We start from the raw sequence: 16,022 nt of genomic DNA on the forward strand, positions 1-16,022 counted from the left end.
CGCCCGTCCTCCAGCGTCTGCCCTCCCCGCCCTCTCCAGTCCTCCCTCTCCCACTGTTCAGCGCTCCTCCTCCTTCACGAAGCTTGCGCCCGCCCGGGAGCTGTCCGCGGCGTGGTGCTGAAATAAGCGTAGGAACGTAGCAGTAAGGAGGGGTGGGGGGGCGTGGGGTGGGGGGTGTTCAGGACAAGGGCAAATTCTCTGATCCATAAGAGGCTCTGAATCCTAGGGAGAGGGTCAGGGGTCCTGAACCTGGGATACTCCGAAGAACTTCTGCTCCTGTCCAAATAGACAGTGACCTCAGCATCTTCTTGAACCCCTTCTGACACTGAAGGAATTTTCCAGGCAGGGGAGGGCAGACGTTGTTAGGGGCTTCAGGTAGTCTTTTGTCGAAGGTTATCTTCAGGGATTTACTGCTGGGACTGACTGTGACAACGGGACACTTAGGCCCCTTGCCCACAAATGCCCGCCACCTATTAGCAAGTGACCACTGAAAAAGGTCTCTGTGTACTGATTAAAACTGAACACACTAGAAGGAGCAAATTGGGGTGGGGTAAAGTTTATTGAAAAAAAGGTTTTCTGAGAGGAGGAAAGAAAGACCACAGTTCATTAAGCACCACGGTGGACTTGGAACTTTGCAGAGGGTCCCAAGACCAATTTTGAGCCACATTTTAGCAGCAAGCATTCAAAGTAAAGCCACGCACCTTCGGAAAAGGCCTGAGGACGGCATCAGGGCAGAGGGGCTGGGCTGGGTGATGGGAAAAGTGGAAATGCAGAGGGAAAACGTTGGTAAACAACTCCCAATGCTAGTTTGAGCATCCAGATTTAATTGATGGACAGCTGAGCTCTTAAGAAGTTTGATTGATGTTCAGAAGGAAACTTGAAGACATTTGGAGGAAATATTCTGGCAGAAATATAAACTTTACAAAGTGGATGAGGGAAGGGGGTGGCCAGGGAGGCTCAGCGAGGCTTCTGTGGTAGTCCAGGTGAGAGGCTTGGAGTCCTGGGCTGGATGTGCCCTTGCCACGCAGAGTCACAATACCTGGTGGGGGACCTCGGCCACAGTGGCTGGGAGAGGAGGAGGCTGTCAAGTGTGGTCTCCTGGGGGTTTCCTTGGCTGCCCCTGAATGTGGGGAGCAGGCTGACTGTGGAAGAGAAATGGGGACACTATTTCCTATACAGTCAGCAGCATGGGCTTACACAGTGAGACATTCATTCATTCATTTGCTTATTCATTCAATCATTCTCCTGGTCCCCACATTACACAGGGTAATCCTGATGCATGTTAATCCTTTATGAACCTAACATCTAATAATAAGGACAAATAAAGGCATTATAGTACTAAATAAATGACAGAATAGTGCAGAGCTATCAAACAATGATGCTGTAGAGTCTGATCCTGGAGTAGAAACGGGTTAGACTTAGGAAGAGCACGGGGGTGGGGGGGGTGGGGGTGGGGGGGAGTGATCTAGAGACCTGGGCAGAGAGAGGAGTCGGGGAATCCCGCTCTGTTAGCCCGTCTCCTCAACCTGTGACTTTGGTATTCAGATGTCTAAAGAAAACTGGTCTCACGTTCGAGCTACCTGGTGCCTCTTCCCTGTGACCTCTGGTTATACTCTATTTCCCTTCAAGCCTTCCCTATTTCCCAGGAGTCCTGAAGCTTCTGCTCTGACTTACCTGAAAATATTAAGCATGGTATCCCCGTGGTCAGAAGACAGGGTAGAAAGGGCTAAAAGAGTAGGGCCAGAGGCCCCCTCCCCCTTTCCCAAGATTATCCTTCAAACATCAAATCCCAGCTACCCTCCTCAGGGTAGCTTCTCCCCATTCTCCCTTCCCCCACTGAGCCTGGAAAGAGGCTGGTGGCCCTGTGCTCGCTCTCCAGGGCAACGGGCCAGGCAGCAGGTGTGTGTGTGTGTTGAACAAGGCCATCTCCGGAGCAGAGTGACTAGAGATGAGCTTTGTTTAAATATTAAAGAAGTTGATCATTAATCACGCCTGGCTCAGTGCCCAGCTACCCACTGTCTCCATTCGCGAGGGCCTGGGCGAGGGTGGGGAGAGCCGTGGGGCAGTTTTGTGAGGTTACTTTGCCTTTCAGGTGGTCAAACAAAGAGCCTTTTTGGGGCCTGGATTGTGCAGACGGAAAGGGCATGGTAGAGGATCATCAGAGTGTGGTAGGCTATATAGAGCACACAGTGCTCAGAAAGTGGGCATCAGCAGTCCATAAAGAAATGTCTGGCTCTACTGAAGGACAGTTACTGAGTGGACAGCAATGGGTCTTTTTTCTAGAGATTCCTTGGATCCTACAGCCCTAGATAAGCCCCATAGCTAAACTTCTGAACAAAACAAGGATGTGTGGAGGGTTAGTTCTCGTATGGTGCGAAGGCAGCCTCAAAGGGACACAGCCACTGGCTTGCTAAAACCATTGTTTTTAAGTCACTGTAACAAAGTAAGGTTGAGCCGGGCAGTGGTGGCGCACGCCTTTAATCCCAGCACTCTGGGAGGCAGAGGCAGGCAGATTTCTGAGTTCCAGGCCAGCCTGGTCTACAGAGTGAGTTCCAGGACAGCCAGGGCCACACAGAGAAACCCTGTCTCAGAAAAACCAAATCCAAAAACCAAACCAAACCAAACAAACAAACAAACAAGTAGGGTTGGTCCAGAGTCCAGGACACCCGTGGATCATACAAGGTTAGTAGCCTATGCCTGCCTCACAGCTTTGCAAATACTGTCACACCACATGGTCACAGATCTGCCACAGCTGCACCCAGTCACAGCTGTGGCTATGAGTTAGGCCCATATCGTCCCTAGTCTCGGGCCGGTCTGTCTCAGACATCCTGCTACCCTGTCCCCAGTCCTCACCCGTCTCCATGGCGACCTCTCTCAGCTCTGCCATTCATCTTTTGTCCACTGAGCCTTCCCAGTGCTTTGTGTGAGTATCCAGACGAGCAGGCCAATACAGCACAGCATCAGGATGAAGCAGAGGCCCAGCAGCAGCCACTGTTTCCGGGCTGCCTGTTGGGGTTCCATGGCTATGCCCAGGAAGTAGGTGGAGGACAAGCTTTTAACTATCACAGCGTCTTTGTTCAGTGACTGTTTTTCCAAGTAGTGCAGCCTGAAGAACAGTGCCAGGATGAGGAAAAACATGACAAAACTCATGCTCAGCAACACCCACTGCCCCAGGTATGCCTGGTCAGGCTCTGCCTCCGTACCCAGAAAGGACACTTTCTTTGTGATTTTTTCTGTGGAAAAAAATAGTCGTAGAGAGTTAGAAAGCCAGAGGGAAGTGGCCCTTGAGTCCCGGGTGGCAGCCAGGAAGGACATGATGGCCATAGTCTTCTCTCTCAGCCTCAGGCCACAGGTGAGGGACTTGTCCTGCCGTGAGGCGGCATGAGAAAGCAGAAGAAAGAGAAGATGTATCTGGGTAGGGTGGCCTAACTCCCAGAGCCCAGCCTGGGAGCTCCTACCCTCTGACCAAGCTTGGCAGCCTTGCTGCATGATGTGTAAGGAAGCTACTGGGTGTGAGTGGACTTCGGAACTGGCTGAGGTTGCCCCGGGCCTGGTACAGGTGGGGGTCACGCAGATCTACTGTCTGGCTCAAGCCAGGCCATGAATTGACTAGAGCTTAGTATTGAGCCAGAGCGGGATAGGACAGGGCCAAGATCTGCAGTAGAACTAAGGCCAGGGTCAGCTTTGTCCAACCTTCATAAGAACAGCTGAAGTCTGGCCAGCCAAGGACGTCCCCTTGCTTCACGTTCTCAGTCACCAACCAGTTCATCAGCGGCTTGAAGTAGGTCAAGAGGGCCTTGGTGGATATATTGGGCTCTCCAGTCATCTCCTTTAGGATCTGCTGCCAGGGCCGGCTGGAACCCAGCCTCAGGAGATCCCTGGGGGTGTAGAGTCGTCTGTGAGGCCTTGTGGGAATACCAGCAGGTGCTGCTGAGAAACCCCCCTCCTCCAGGTAAACACAACTTTAATTCCTAACTCTGCCAGCCAGGACCCCAGAGCGCTCAGCATGGGGGATTCAATCACTCATTCTGAAGCAAGATTCACCTGGATGTGGCTATCAGCTTCATCCTTGGGCAGCCTTAGACAAAGAACTCAACTCATCTAAGCGTCATCTCCATAAGTGGAGGCAACACGGCAGGGTTGCTACCATGCTGCGAAGCAACAAATACCGACTGTTGCTGCTGATTGGTGTCAACTATTACTGTGGTCTTCCTCATTCTCAACTCAAACAGTCAGAGCCCCTCCCTGCTCAGGCTGATATATTTGAAGCAGCAACAGCCCCTCCGTCCTTCTTGGCCACATAGGAAGGATTGAGAGAATTCAAGGGCTGTGAGCATAGGTGGTTCTCTGTGTGACCCTGCATGCTGCACAAATACCAGCTGTCTTGAGGCACACCCGGGGCTGGGTGGCAGATGGCAGGCTCACTGTATTCACCATGGCGGGTGCAGAGGGTGCTCAAGGCAGAGCTCCAGGCTCTACCCTGGACAAACAGTAGCACCGGGCAGATGTTGACATTTCTCAACCTGTTGTTCCAGGGTCTGATCAGGAAAGGGGTGGGAGCTAGAAGCTTAGAGGTCACTGTATAGGGCTACACAGGTTCGAAACTCAGCAATACTACTTATAGACTATTTAACCGTAGACATTTAAACGCTCTCAGCTGTAGTCTTCTCATCAGTAACGTGAGCTCCCGTGAATGTCTGCCCATCATGGTGGTGGGTATCAAGTCACAGGGTGGTGAAGGAATTTGTAACTTGCAGGATTGTTCATGCTACTTGATAAACGACTGGAGTCAGATGTGGGAACTGAAGGCCAGTAGCTACTTGGCAGAAAGCATGAGACACATTTGTCTAGAGTATAGGGCCCTGGGCTTGCGTTCCCCAGAATTTCAAGAAAAGAAACAAAGGAAGACAGAAAGAAGAAAAGAAATCACTGAGGCAAAAATCTGCTAAGATTTACTTATCAAGGCAAAGAGTCATCAAGAGAAATAAATAAAAAATAAAAATAAATCACAATTCCCAAATGTTTTTAAGATGCTAGATCCTGGGTAGAGGCAAAAAAAAAAAAAAAAAAAAAACCTTACTGTAGACCTGAGTCTCACTGTGTAGGCCAGGCTAACTTTGAACTCATGGTCTTCCTGCCATGACCCTCTAGGTGCTAGGATTACAAACTTGTACCACCACACACAGTTGGGAGAATAGCTTTGACTTCTGAGAATCTGCCCGTGAAGAAATGGCTCCACAGGCTATTGGGCTGTGTGAAGAGAGCTTAGCTACACACGGCCAATAAAGGACTGTAGCACTGGTTGCTGGGCACTGCCTCAGTCTCCACACCAGCAGCACAATCCACAGATGAAGGCAGGGCCATCATTGCTGGGGGACTTTATGAAACTGTCCAAGGTCCACTTTGATGGTCAGAACCAGCCCAGCACTCTGGAAGGGACCAGAGAGCAGAAGCACATGAAAGCTACCCCAGGGAGAAGGCGGGGAAAGAATCCCCCTTTTCTTCTGCCCCATCCCCATCCCCATCCCCATGAACCTGGGGGCTTCAGCTCCTCTCAACATCCACCACCTTTCCCCACACCTGAGCCCATAAATATCCACACGCCCTGTCTTCAGTGTACTGAGACTTGGGTCTCAGGCTCCTCACACTTGGCCGTTTTGTGAATTTTCTCTTTTACAAAGTAAGACCTTTCTCCCGTCAGGGTGTTACCAATGTGGGCCTGGTAACACCTGCCTCCTGCCCCTTCACTCCCAGAGTTCCTCACTTCCCCTCCTCTCCCCACCCCCCTCCACTCTGTTGCCACTCCCCCAACGCTTCTGACACTCCCTTCCCTAGAAGGCTTTCTTCCGCTCACTACCCAGCGAATGGTGTACATGATGCTCAGGATGGAATTGGGGGAACTTTTTGGACCAGGGGTGTAAACGGTGAATCGGGTCGGGAGGGGCGCTGATGAACAATGTCACGTGCTTTGGGGTGAAGTTGGAGTCCTGTGTGTGCTGGGTAGGGTAAGAGAGGGAAGTAGAGAGAATGACTGATGTCAAGTGTTCCCCCCTCCCCCCCAAGCAAGTGGCATAAAGGGGAGTTAGACCCGAGCTGCTGGGGAGAAAACACAACATTTTTTTCCATGTCTGCTTTGGGGACAGACATTTCCTTTTGGTTTCTGGTTAGACTTCCTGACCTTCAATTCACCAAAGTCTCTTCTGCTCAGCCTCCTTTTTAGTAATTCAGGATTCGTTTGTTTCATAGTCTATTGCCCTCTGCTGGACACAGGAAGACTGATTGGCTTTGTTCTAAGTAAATGCTGAATGAACAAGACAAGCAGCTGGAGGGTGAATGACGAGCCCAGAGATGTAGAGTGATAGACAACCAGGAAAAGCTATCACTTGTGTGTGTGTGTGTATACATCTCTATGTATACATCCATATCCCTATGTAGAAAGGAAGGAAGAATTGACGGGGGAGGTGGGTGGTGGTGGTCGTGGTGATGCCCATGTCACCGAACCCTCTAAAAGCAAAGCCCAGAGGACCAACCCTTCTACTCCATCTAGTAATTGCAGATGATTAAAGGGCATGGAGGAGTCATAGATAACCTCATTACATGTATAAAGGAAGCCAGGCAGAGTGACACATACCTGTAATCCCAGCACTCTAGGGAGGTAGGTGTGGGAGGATCTCAAGTTTGAGGCTAACCTGGACTACAAGACCATAACTCAAAAAACCAGAAGTACAACTAACAGTCTAAAATGCATGCAGGGGATAGTAGGTCATCTATCCTCCAACCCTCTGCAAGGCAGAAACAACACTCAAAGTCGAACTATTAAAGAAACATACCCAGATCAATAGCAGTCAAGAGGACAAAGACCTGACCAGTGGACAGATGCCCCAACTCAGAGGTGGGAGAGCTGGTCTTGGAACCAGAAGACCTGACGTGATCTCACCAGGGCCTCCATCCCGTTTCCTGCTCGCTAAATGAATGACGCACCATCAAGTCACTTCTCTGACCTTCAGTTTGATTACTCGTAAAAAGCCAATGACAACTTTCTACGCTACAAAGTTAAGAGCTACCAATGTGAAACGCAGATCAAGAGTCCTGCTAGCAGAGAAAATGCTTCGCTTTGTTAGGTTCATGTCCTCTGCCTGCTCCTCCAAGCTGGCTTCAAGGCAAAACCTAGGACCGCAACAACGGATCCGGAAGGGAACAGGCTGAACATCAAGTGCGTCGGAAAAGACCGGAAGGTCAAAGTGGACCAAAGGCTGCCAGAAGTGTGTCAAGAAGCGGCAGTAAAAGCAACTTCAGTTGGCCCAGGAGCCACGCTGAGCGCTTCAGTGGGGAGTCAGGAAAGGCCAATGACCCAAGGGTGCCTCAAACACAGTCAGACATTCACAAGAATAGAGTAAGGAGATTCTGGGTCTTAGGTCAGAAGGCAGAGGCAGGATGCCGGCCCTGGCTTTTCACAGGAAGACAAGTCGATTTACTGTCTGTGTGAATGAATTCCTGTGTGCTCAGAGCGTCTCTGAACGTGGCAGGCTCCATGAGAGAAAACAGGCTTGTGTTCATGTCGGAGCGAATGCGGTGTGCTTTGAGGAAGCTCTTCCACCAGAATGTCAGCTCAGTGCGGTTGCTCAGGGGGGCTCAGGGGGGCACTGTGAGGGGGGGAGGAGTCTGAAGCCAGGACTCCCTGTGAGGGAGATAGCAGGGCCTGGAAGAACCTGGGGGGGGGGGGTTGTGCACTTACTCCAGGATCTTCCCCGCCACCTTGGAGTTATAGATATCGCACCGGTGCAGAGGGCCCACGTGGCCTGAGGCCCGGCACAGTACTTCATGAAGTTGAAACTGCAGTACTAGGCTGAGGAAGTACCTGTGTGGAGGAAGGGGGAGGTGGTCTTTGGAGAGGAGGCCTGGTATAGGAAGCCCAGACCTTCTTGGGCACTCAGTGGCTGTAAACCTCCATCTTTGCACCGTCTGGGACTTCCCCACCCAGTCCCCATGTCCCCCAGATCCCAGCCAGCTCTGCCCACAGGGCCCAGACCTTTACCGGACGTATGGCACACTGGCAGGGATATGGAACTTGGCACCTGGGTCAAAATCATCTTCTGACCGAGGGACAGGTGGGCACAGGCCTTGGTACTTCAACCTGGTGGAAAAGAGACAGGGGCTTGGCTGGAAGGTTCTCGGAGCCTTGTTTGAAGCGTGCATGTGTTCAGCCATTCTGGACCTGGCTTGCAGAGGCCATTCCGTGCATTTTCATTGACTTGATAAGTGAGAACATGCGGAGTCAGGAATCAGAAAGCTTAATAATAGTGGTTAACAGTGGTTGAACATGTATACTGGTCATGGGTTCTCTCTCTCTCTCTCTCTCTCTCTCTCTCTCTCTCTCTCTTTATTTTTTGGATTTGTTTGTTTGTTTGTTTTTTATGGAGACAGGGTTTCTCTGTATAGCCCTGGCTGGCTGTCCTGGAACTCACTCTGTAGACCAGGCTGGCCTCGAACTCATAAATCCGCCTGTCTCCGCCTCCCAGAGTGCTGGGATTACAGGCGTGCGCCACCACCACCTGGCTGGGTCTTCTCTGTTAACACTGGCCTGATCTCTGTGGAGACGCCATCAAGGGACCCAGTGAGATCAGAACCTTGCTTACATCCATCTTAGTGATGAGATCAGACTATAAACTAGCAAACAGGTTATTTAATCTAAACAGTGCTAAGAAAAAACAGAAAGCAGGTGTGATGGGACATACCTTTGATCCCAGCACTTGGGAGGTGAGTTTGAGGCCAGCCTGATCTACAGAGTGAGTTCCAGGATAGCCTGGGCTATGCAGAGAAACCCTGTCTTTAAACAAACAAATGAACAAACAAATACCCCCCCCCCCCCCAGAGACTTCACAGAACTAAGGGAAGATCGGTCAGACGTGCCACCTGCTACAACGCAGTGCGAGCATCTGCTAGAATGACCCTGGATCACGTGATCTTAGTGCTGCTGTAAGCACATTGGGCCACCGGCAACCTATAGGGCAGACACAAAGTCTAACCGGTCACAGGAGCCTGATGTCGGCCACCCTGTGTCCAGAAACCTTGAACTTGATAGTGTGATACCCGATGGACATGGAGAAGCCTGGGCTATGGGCATGTATTGTCCAATCAGCTGACCGACCAGCTTGGCAACTGCTGAGATTGTCTATAGACACTAAGGCTCCAGCAGGCTTGCGTGTGTTTTGAGGTAATTGACTGCCTCTCCCCCATGGAAAGTCTTTCTAGCAGGCAAAGTGCTCAGGCCTCTGTCATCCCTTTTCTGGTCTTCTGTGGAGGGAGCAGACAGCAGGGCTCTAGACGCTTGTTGGTCCTTGTTATACCATAGGCTTTTACTTTTTTGTTTTTTTTTTTTTAGGGGGGGTTGTCTTTTGGAGACAGAGTCTCATGTGGCTCAGGCTGAGCTCCAACTGGCTATGTAGCCCACAAGCTGCTGGCCATGCCTGCAAGACTCTGTCCTCTCCTCCTACCTCCTGATCCACCTCTGTCCACTTTCCAGGTGCTAGGTTACAGGGATGTACCACCACACCCGGTTACTGCTCTGTTCTTGGAGAGGCCTAGTTGGTTTCATGGTGTGAGATTCCTGGCCACCCACAGAGCAGACAAAGTCACTGCCTGGATCCCTATTTCACAGAGGAGACAGAATCCTAGGAAGTTAAGAGATCTGCTCACTGCTGCCACCAGATTCAGAACCAGGCCCCGTGGTTCTGAGGCACCTGTGTCGGCTCTGTGCGCGTCAGTCTGTATGTCTTTGCTTGGTAACAGCAAACAGCACACATTGCCTGGCTTCCCCAGGTTCCCAGGACACCAACACTTCACTCTGACCAGGCATCCATCTTCCCCACCTGAGGTTCCACCACTCCTGGTTGTAGACGCTCGTCTGAATAGTGCCATCGAAGACCTTCCAGCGAAACAGATCCACCATGTAGCTGAAGGGGATGAAGGGAATCTTCTCCAGGGCGATGCCCAACAGGAAGTTGATCTCCTCCTCTGGGGATGGGGTCAGGGCAATAAGGAAGCAGCAGTCTTACTGCTCCCTTCCCTCAGCCTTGCCCTGAGGGCTTCAGTCCTCCTCAGCCCTAGCTGAAGCCCCAGGCTCAGGCCACCCTCCTGTCTGTGACCCCTTGTCTCCCGTCACCTGAATCCAGGTGCTGTTGGCTGAGCAGACCTCTGGCAAGCAGGTGCTTGTGGGAGGAGACTGAGAGGGTGATTATTGACCCCACCGCTTCTTCGAAGGCTGGGCTGGCACCTTCTTGGTAGATTATGGAGAGGTTTTGGTACTGCAAGAAGTACTGGATGTGGCCCATCTGGTGGAAGACGGAGAGCAGGTCTTCTATGGTCACCTCGGTGCACTTCTTTACCCTAGAGTTAAAGTGTAGGGGGGAGAAGGAGTTTGAGGATGTCCCGGTGACAGAACCGGCGACAGAAAGCTTCTTCATTCAAGCTTCATTAAGGTTTCATTAGGGCCATCAAGCCGGAGACCAGAAGGGCCTTGGCTACCATCTTTCCCTCCTCTAGACCCCATGCCCACCCAGTGACTATATCCTCTACTTTCCACACCCACCTTCTCTTCCATGCTTCTGAATCTCACCCCACTTCCCCCACCCCTGCTCTCCCCTGCTTACTCCTTGCTACTTGGGAAACCAGAAGAGGGGGAAGAGGAGGCTGCTGGGTGAAGACCATGCTGGCCGTAGACACCTGAAGTCGTTGAACTTGTAGAAGTTCCAGGATGAGGTGTGGCACTCCACATTCCGCCCGTCAACTGGCTTCTCCATCATAGACTTGATCCAGAACGTAGGCGGGGCGGGCAGCATTCCCATAGAAGTGAAGAATAAATTAGCCTCTTCAAACATTTTTTCAGGCTTCCAGTGCTGTGAGAGAAAGAGGGACCGTGGTTCTGTCGCCCAGGGGCATTGTGGGACAGAGGGGTGGAGAAGGGGCAAAATCCAGGGCTCAGCACTGACTTGGATCTTCATGATCTTTGTGACGTCCTCAGGGGGTTTGTCTGGATAGGGCAGGACCAGATCTAGGATATTGTCCCAGGACTGAGCCCACATGTTCCCTGGAAAGGGGGTAAAGACGCTAAGAGGGAGAAAGACTGGCCATCCCCCTGTCCCCACTCTGCCACTAGTCTGGCCCTTACCCAAGAGGTGGGCAGGGATGGGCCCCCGCAGGTCGATGAGCTCAGGCCCATAGTGGCGGAACAGTGAGCGGCGCACATAGGCGTGGAGGTTCAGGTAGAGAGGCTGCAGCTCCTTATAGAGCTGCTCCAGGTCTTCCTCCAAGGTGTCAGACTCATACTTAGCTCGCCATAACGCCCCCATGTCTTCGTACCCTAGGACAGGAGAAGAGACTTATTCGTGTTTGCCGTGACACCGGTGCATCCAATGGCCTGGCGGGAGGAGACCCAGACACACTCCGAGGGTGCGTCCCTACCTCCCCTGTTCTGCAGGGGTCTTAGGTATGAACACAACCTCCCAAGGCATTGCCCGCCCTACAGTGGAAGCTCCTGGCCATGCCTTGCAAGGTCCTGTCCTTTCCAACTGCCTGTCCCAAGCCCCAAATCACCCAAAGCCCTGTGGTCCTGTGGCTTTCTTTCTGATGCCCTAAAACCCTGGTTCCTTCCCGTTGTGCTGCAGGCTGTGCAGATACTTCCCTGCTTCCTGCCTTCCTGTCCCCTGATCATCTTTCCAGTGTGGACAAATGTCAGAGAGACATGCCTTGAGCATGTATCTGAAGTTCTCCCCTCCCCCACTGATCCCAGCAGCTCCTCCCTTCATGGCGTCATATTAAGCGGTATTAGAGGTGCATGCATGCCAGATGAGGCTCACCTCCTACTCAGACTGCCCCACGAGGATGTCCATGAGGCAGACATCTGCCTTTTCACTTACAAACCCTCAGGCTCTCCCTTAGCACTCTGCCCATAATGCGGGCTCTATGTCTATTTGCAGGGTCCAGTTACAGGGCTTGCAGATTCCCAGCATCACCGTCCATGCCGATTCTGCTGCCGCCTGAGTCCTCTGCAGACTCAGCTTCATTCTTTTCCTGGTCATTGACCCAAGACCTTATGTCCAGCCTGCTTACCATTATATTGCGCAGCCTTGTTGCTGAGACGTACGTAGTCGTCGAAGACAGGACGGAGTTGCCGACCGACCGCATCCCGCCAGCCCTGCCAGGCCCATAGCAGCTCCTTCTGGTCCCTGGAGGTGGCCATGATTTCTTCGAGGTCTGTGCCCAGACAGGAGTCACATGGCACCCCCTACCCACTTACCTCTCCTCTCACCCACCCTGGGTGTTCCTTCATCAACAAGGGGACACAGACAAGGTCAGAAGCAGGGCTCAGTTGCTCACCAGGCTCCAGGGGCAAGCAGGGACCCTCATCCAGGCACACTTCAGCTCCATTATATGCTGTCTCCATGTAGGTCAGAAGTCTGTTGTACTGGGGGGGGACATATATCACCCAGGGTAGGCCCATGTTCTTGGGTCCACTCCCAACACTAAGCCCCACCAGCCAGGAGAGGTAGACCTGGCTAAAGTACCCCCCCCCCCCCATATAGGAAACTCTGGTTCCACCCCACCAGTACCCGTCCCTGCCCAAGCTACTCTGGTACCGGGTCCGACCTGACCCACCCTCCTGTGGGGTGCAGGAGTGTGTGTGTGCCTTGGAGGCCTGGGGCTGTCTGTCACCTCCAGGAGATCCTTCGTGGGCAAGGCTGACTTGTCTATGTTCCGCAGCTTACGTAGCATGCGCTTCACATCTGGGTCCAGAAAATGGTTCATCCTAAACATGCGGGCCCGGGTGCCAAAGTACAGCATGAACTGAGACCTCTCCGCCTCCTTCTGCATCTGGAAAGAAGGCCGTCACATTGCTCACGGCAGGATGGGGGACGCAGCATGGGTCCCATGCTGACCTCTGAGGTCACAGCCCCAAAGCCCACTTTAAGAGTCCAGAGTCATTGAAGATTCACTAAGAGGGTTAGGACGGCTGTGCCCCTAAGAGGAAGGAGGTAATGTTTGCGAGGGCAAAGAACCCAGAAATTCTTATGTAGAGAAAAGTCAAGGCCACTAGGAGCTCTGGCTCTGCAGCCTACTTTGCCATATGTTTTGGGGTGTCCTTCTTTCCATACACTCTGGACACAGGGCAGGAACTGTGATCCCCAACCTGCAGGATCCCTAAGAAGAGTCAGGAGGGGGAGGGAGGACCTTGGGGAGAGTGGTACCACACCATGTTCTCTTGATTTCGCCTGGTGATGTTGGTGACATATTTCCAAGTGGCTTCCATAAGCTCGTTCAACACGACTTGGGCTGTTTGCTCATAAAACTGCAGGAACATCTTCGCCTGAACTTCACTGTAGAACTCATCTGCAGGGGGTGGGGATCGTGTGGGCCTGGGGAAGGAGCTGCCCCTCCACAGCCCTCTTATTTGGTCCTAGGCTCCTTCAAGTCCCAACCATACCTAAGCTCGGCTCCCCCACAGTCCTGAGCCACGGCAAGAGCTGCCCGTGGTAGAGGAGCACAAGTAGCAAGGCCCAGGGCAAGTCCATCTTGTTCCCATGGCCAAGAGAACAGCAGAGCTGGCGCAGGCAATGGCCAATCACGAGTCAGCTCCATATTTGTGACATCAGGGGCCGAAGGGTCTACCATGGAATGTTAGAACTAGAAAGATTGCCACCCAGCTATCGGCTTGTTTAAATGCCTTCAGTGTGCAGGAGAGGAAACATTTGAGGTCCAGAAGAGCCAAGTCATGTGACCTGGTTCCATGGATAGCTAATGGGGGAGTGAAGAGGAAAATCTGACTTTTCTTCTAGTTGGTCACTTTTCCCTGGGGTTGGAGGAACCCTTGGACTTTAGCTAGGGACGGATGAGGCCACTCCCCTTAAGGCTGAGATCCCTTAAGTAGGATATTTGTTGAGAAATGGATGGATGGATGGATGGATGGATGGATGGATGGATGGATGGATAGATGGATGGATGGATGGGTAGGTGGATGGATGGATGGATGGATGGATGGACAGAAGTTATACTTTTGGATCTTTAGACTCTGAAAACCTAGTAGAACTCCCAAGTTCTTCTGACATCTTTGGCCCACATTTTTGGCCTTTATTTCTCTCAGGAGACATGTGACCAACTCCAGGGCTTCCTTCCTCTTTCCCTCATGCAGGCTTCAGTAGGAGCCACCAGGGTATGGCTGGTCCCTGCATTCAAGGTAGGCATCCATGAGTATCTGAGACTGGCTTCCAAACCAACCACAAGACCGTTTCCTGCTAGCTCCTGACGACTCCCAAGTACTCCATTGCATAGAACTTGGGAAGAGCAGCCCAGTCTGAGCACTTTAGGATTTCTTCCTCAGATTCACTTTCCTGTACTTGTTGACTCTACCCTGTGTCTACCTTACCCTCAGCCTAGGAGTGCTCACCCCATGGCTCACACCAGAACCACCCCCAAGTTTATTCATTGTCGTCAAAACATATTAAATTCCATGAAAGTCCAAGGAAAGAGGGCTGGGCTGATCGAAGCTTACAGGGAAACCCTTCTTGCTTCAAGCACAGACTTGTTGATAAAACAGGATTTGGGATACCAGGCATGACAGCACATGGCAACCCCCAACTCTAAAAGGAGCATAAGGTTTTGCGTTGTCGAGATAGTGTCTTGCTCAGTAGTCTAAGGTTGATTGGTCTGGAACTAAATATGTTCCTGCCTTAATCTTGGGAATTCTAGAATCAAAGGCTCGTGTCACCAGGCCCAACAAATGCAAAATGTTAGAAGACAAGAAAAGGGATTCCCCCAGAGAAAACAAAAACGAAAACAACACACACACACACACACACACACACTGAGTGGGTAAGTAGAGGCTAGAGCCCTGTGGCCACACAGGAGGTCACAGTGCCTCTACCACAAAGCACTGGTACCCAGGTTCAGCAGCCAGTCACCCCTACAGTACAGCTATGACACCTTTCCTAAAGCCTGAGCCAGAAGGCTTGGTTTCTTTTTCCTTCCTTCCTTCTTCAGTCTCCCAACCCTTGTCTTTCTAGGCTGTGTCTCCTGGAGCCCAAGCTGGCTTGGAGTTAGTAAGCTGAGGATGATTTGGGGCTCTCTGTTCCTCCTCCTAGATCCCTAGTTTTGCAGGCTGTGCCGTTACTTCTGGTTTATGTGGTGCTGGGGTTCACATCCAGAGCTTTGTGGGTGCTAGGCAGGCACTCGACTGAGCTACATTCACATCGGGCACAACTCATAAGTGAATCTTCTCAAATAGAAGGAAATCTAGAGTCAGGTGTGGCTACAGTAGCCTGCCACCTAGAGGACTTTCCAGGTACTGGCCCTGTGAGGGGACTTTCACCATCACACTCCTTGTAGGAAGCTCATGAGCTAGGCACTTTGACCAACACCCCGTTTTCAGACAGAGGCAAGGAGAGGGGCTTGCATAGACATAGTTGGACTCAAATCCAAACGTGCTGGTTCCAGAGCCTGTGCCCAATGACAGAGACAGTGAACAGAGCAGATGCCACTGAGGAAAGATGTTGTCCTTGGACCTCCCTACCTGTGCTGTGGTGAGCAGCCCCCAGTAAACAAACGCAATTTAAAACGAAATAAAACCCATGGACAAGCCAGGAAGAATGTGTGCTGTTTGGTGGCCAGGTGAGGTCGCTCACACCTAGAATTCCAGTACTGGGGACTCTAAGGCAGGAGGATCACTTCTCTCTTTCCTTCTCTCTCTCCTCTCTCTCTCTCTCTCCTCTCTCTCTCTCTCTCTCTCTCTCTCTCTCTCTCTCTCTCTCTCTCTCTCTCTCTCTCTCTCTCTCTCTCTCCATAGAAGTGCAAACAGGCATTTGACCAAATGTAGTGTTTTGAGAATGTTGGCATATATCTATGTCTATGTCTGTGTGTGTGTGTGTGTGTGTGTGTGTGTGTGTATAAAATCATAGTACTCAGGAGGCTGAGGCTGGAGGATTGAGAATCTGAGGTCAGCCTGGATCACATAGCAAGACCTCCATCTCAAA

General features: G+C 51.7%; 1 protein-coding gene across 1 annotated transcript; it reads right to left on the reverse strand.

The window, feature by feature from the left end:
• Positions 1–2,874: 2,874 nt before the first annotated feature.
• LOC127694108 (angiotensin-converting enzyme-like protein Ace3) lies at positions 2,875–13,568 on the reverse strand. Its single transcript, XM_052195520.1, has 14 exons — positions 13,481–13,568; positions 13,250–13,386; positions 12,712–12,870; positions 12,376–12,463; positions 12,109–12,252; positions 11,168–11,359; positions 10,989–11,086; positions 10,723–10,895; positions 10,163–10,386; positions 9,870–10,014; positions 8,036–8,134; positions 7,736–7,858; positions 3,694–3,878; positions 2,875–3,233 (listed from the first exon to the last, which is right to left on the reverse strand). The coding sequence occupies exons 1-14, from the start codon at positions 13,566–13,568 to the stop codon at positions 2,875–2,877; spliced, it is 2,214 nt and encodes a 737-aa protein (XP_052051480.1).
• Between the last annotated feature and the right edge of the window lie 2,454 nt (positions 13,569–16,022).

Source organism: Apodemus sylvaticus, chromosome 10 (assembly GCF_947179515.1).
Source record: "Apodemus sylvaticus chromosome 10, mApoSyl1.1, whole genome shotgun sequence".
Lineage (NCBI taxonomy): Eukaryota > Metazoa > Chordata > Mammalia > Rodentia > Muridae > Apodemus > Apodemus sylvaticus.

Bases quoted from the DNA above. Each gene is read 5' to 3' on its own strand.
- LOC127694108 (XM_052195520.1), bottom strand. From the start codon at position 13,568: ATGGACTTGCCCTGGGCCTTGCTACTTGTGCTCCTCTACCACGGGCAG. The intron at 13,387-13,480 runs GTATGGTTGGGA...CACCCCCTGCAG, and splicing joins TGTGGGGGAGCCGAGCTTAG to ATGAGTTCTACAGTGAAGTT. The intron at 3,879-7,735 runs GTAAGTGCACAA...CTACACCCCCAG, and splicing joins GTGGCGGGGAAGATCCTGGA to GGATCTCCTGAGGCTGGGTT.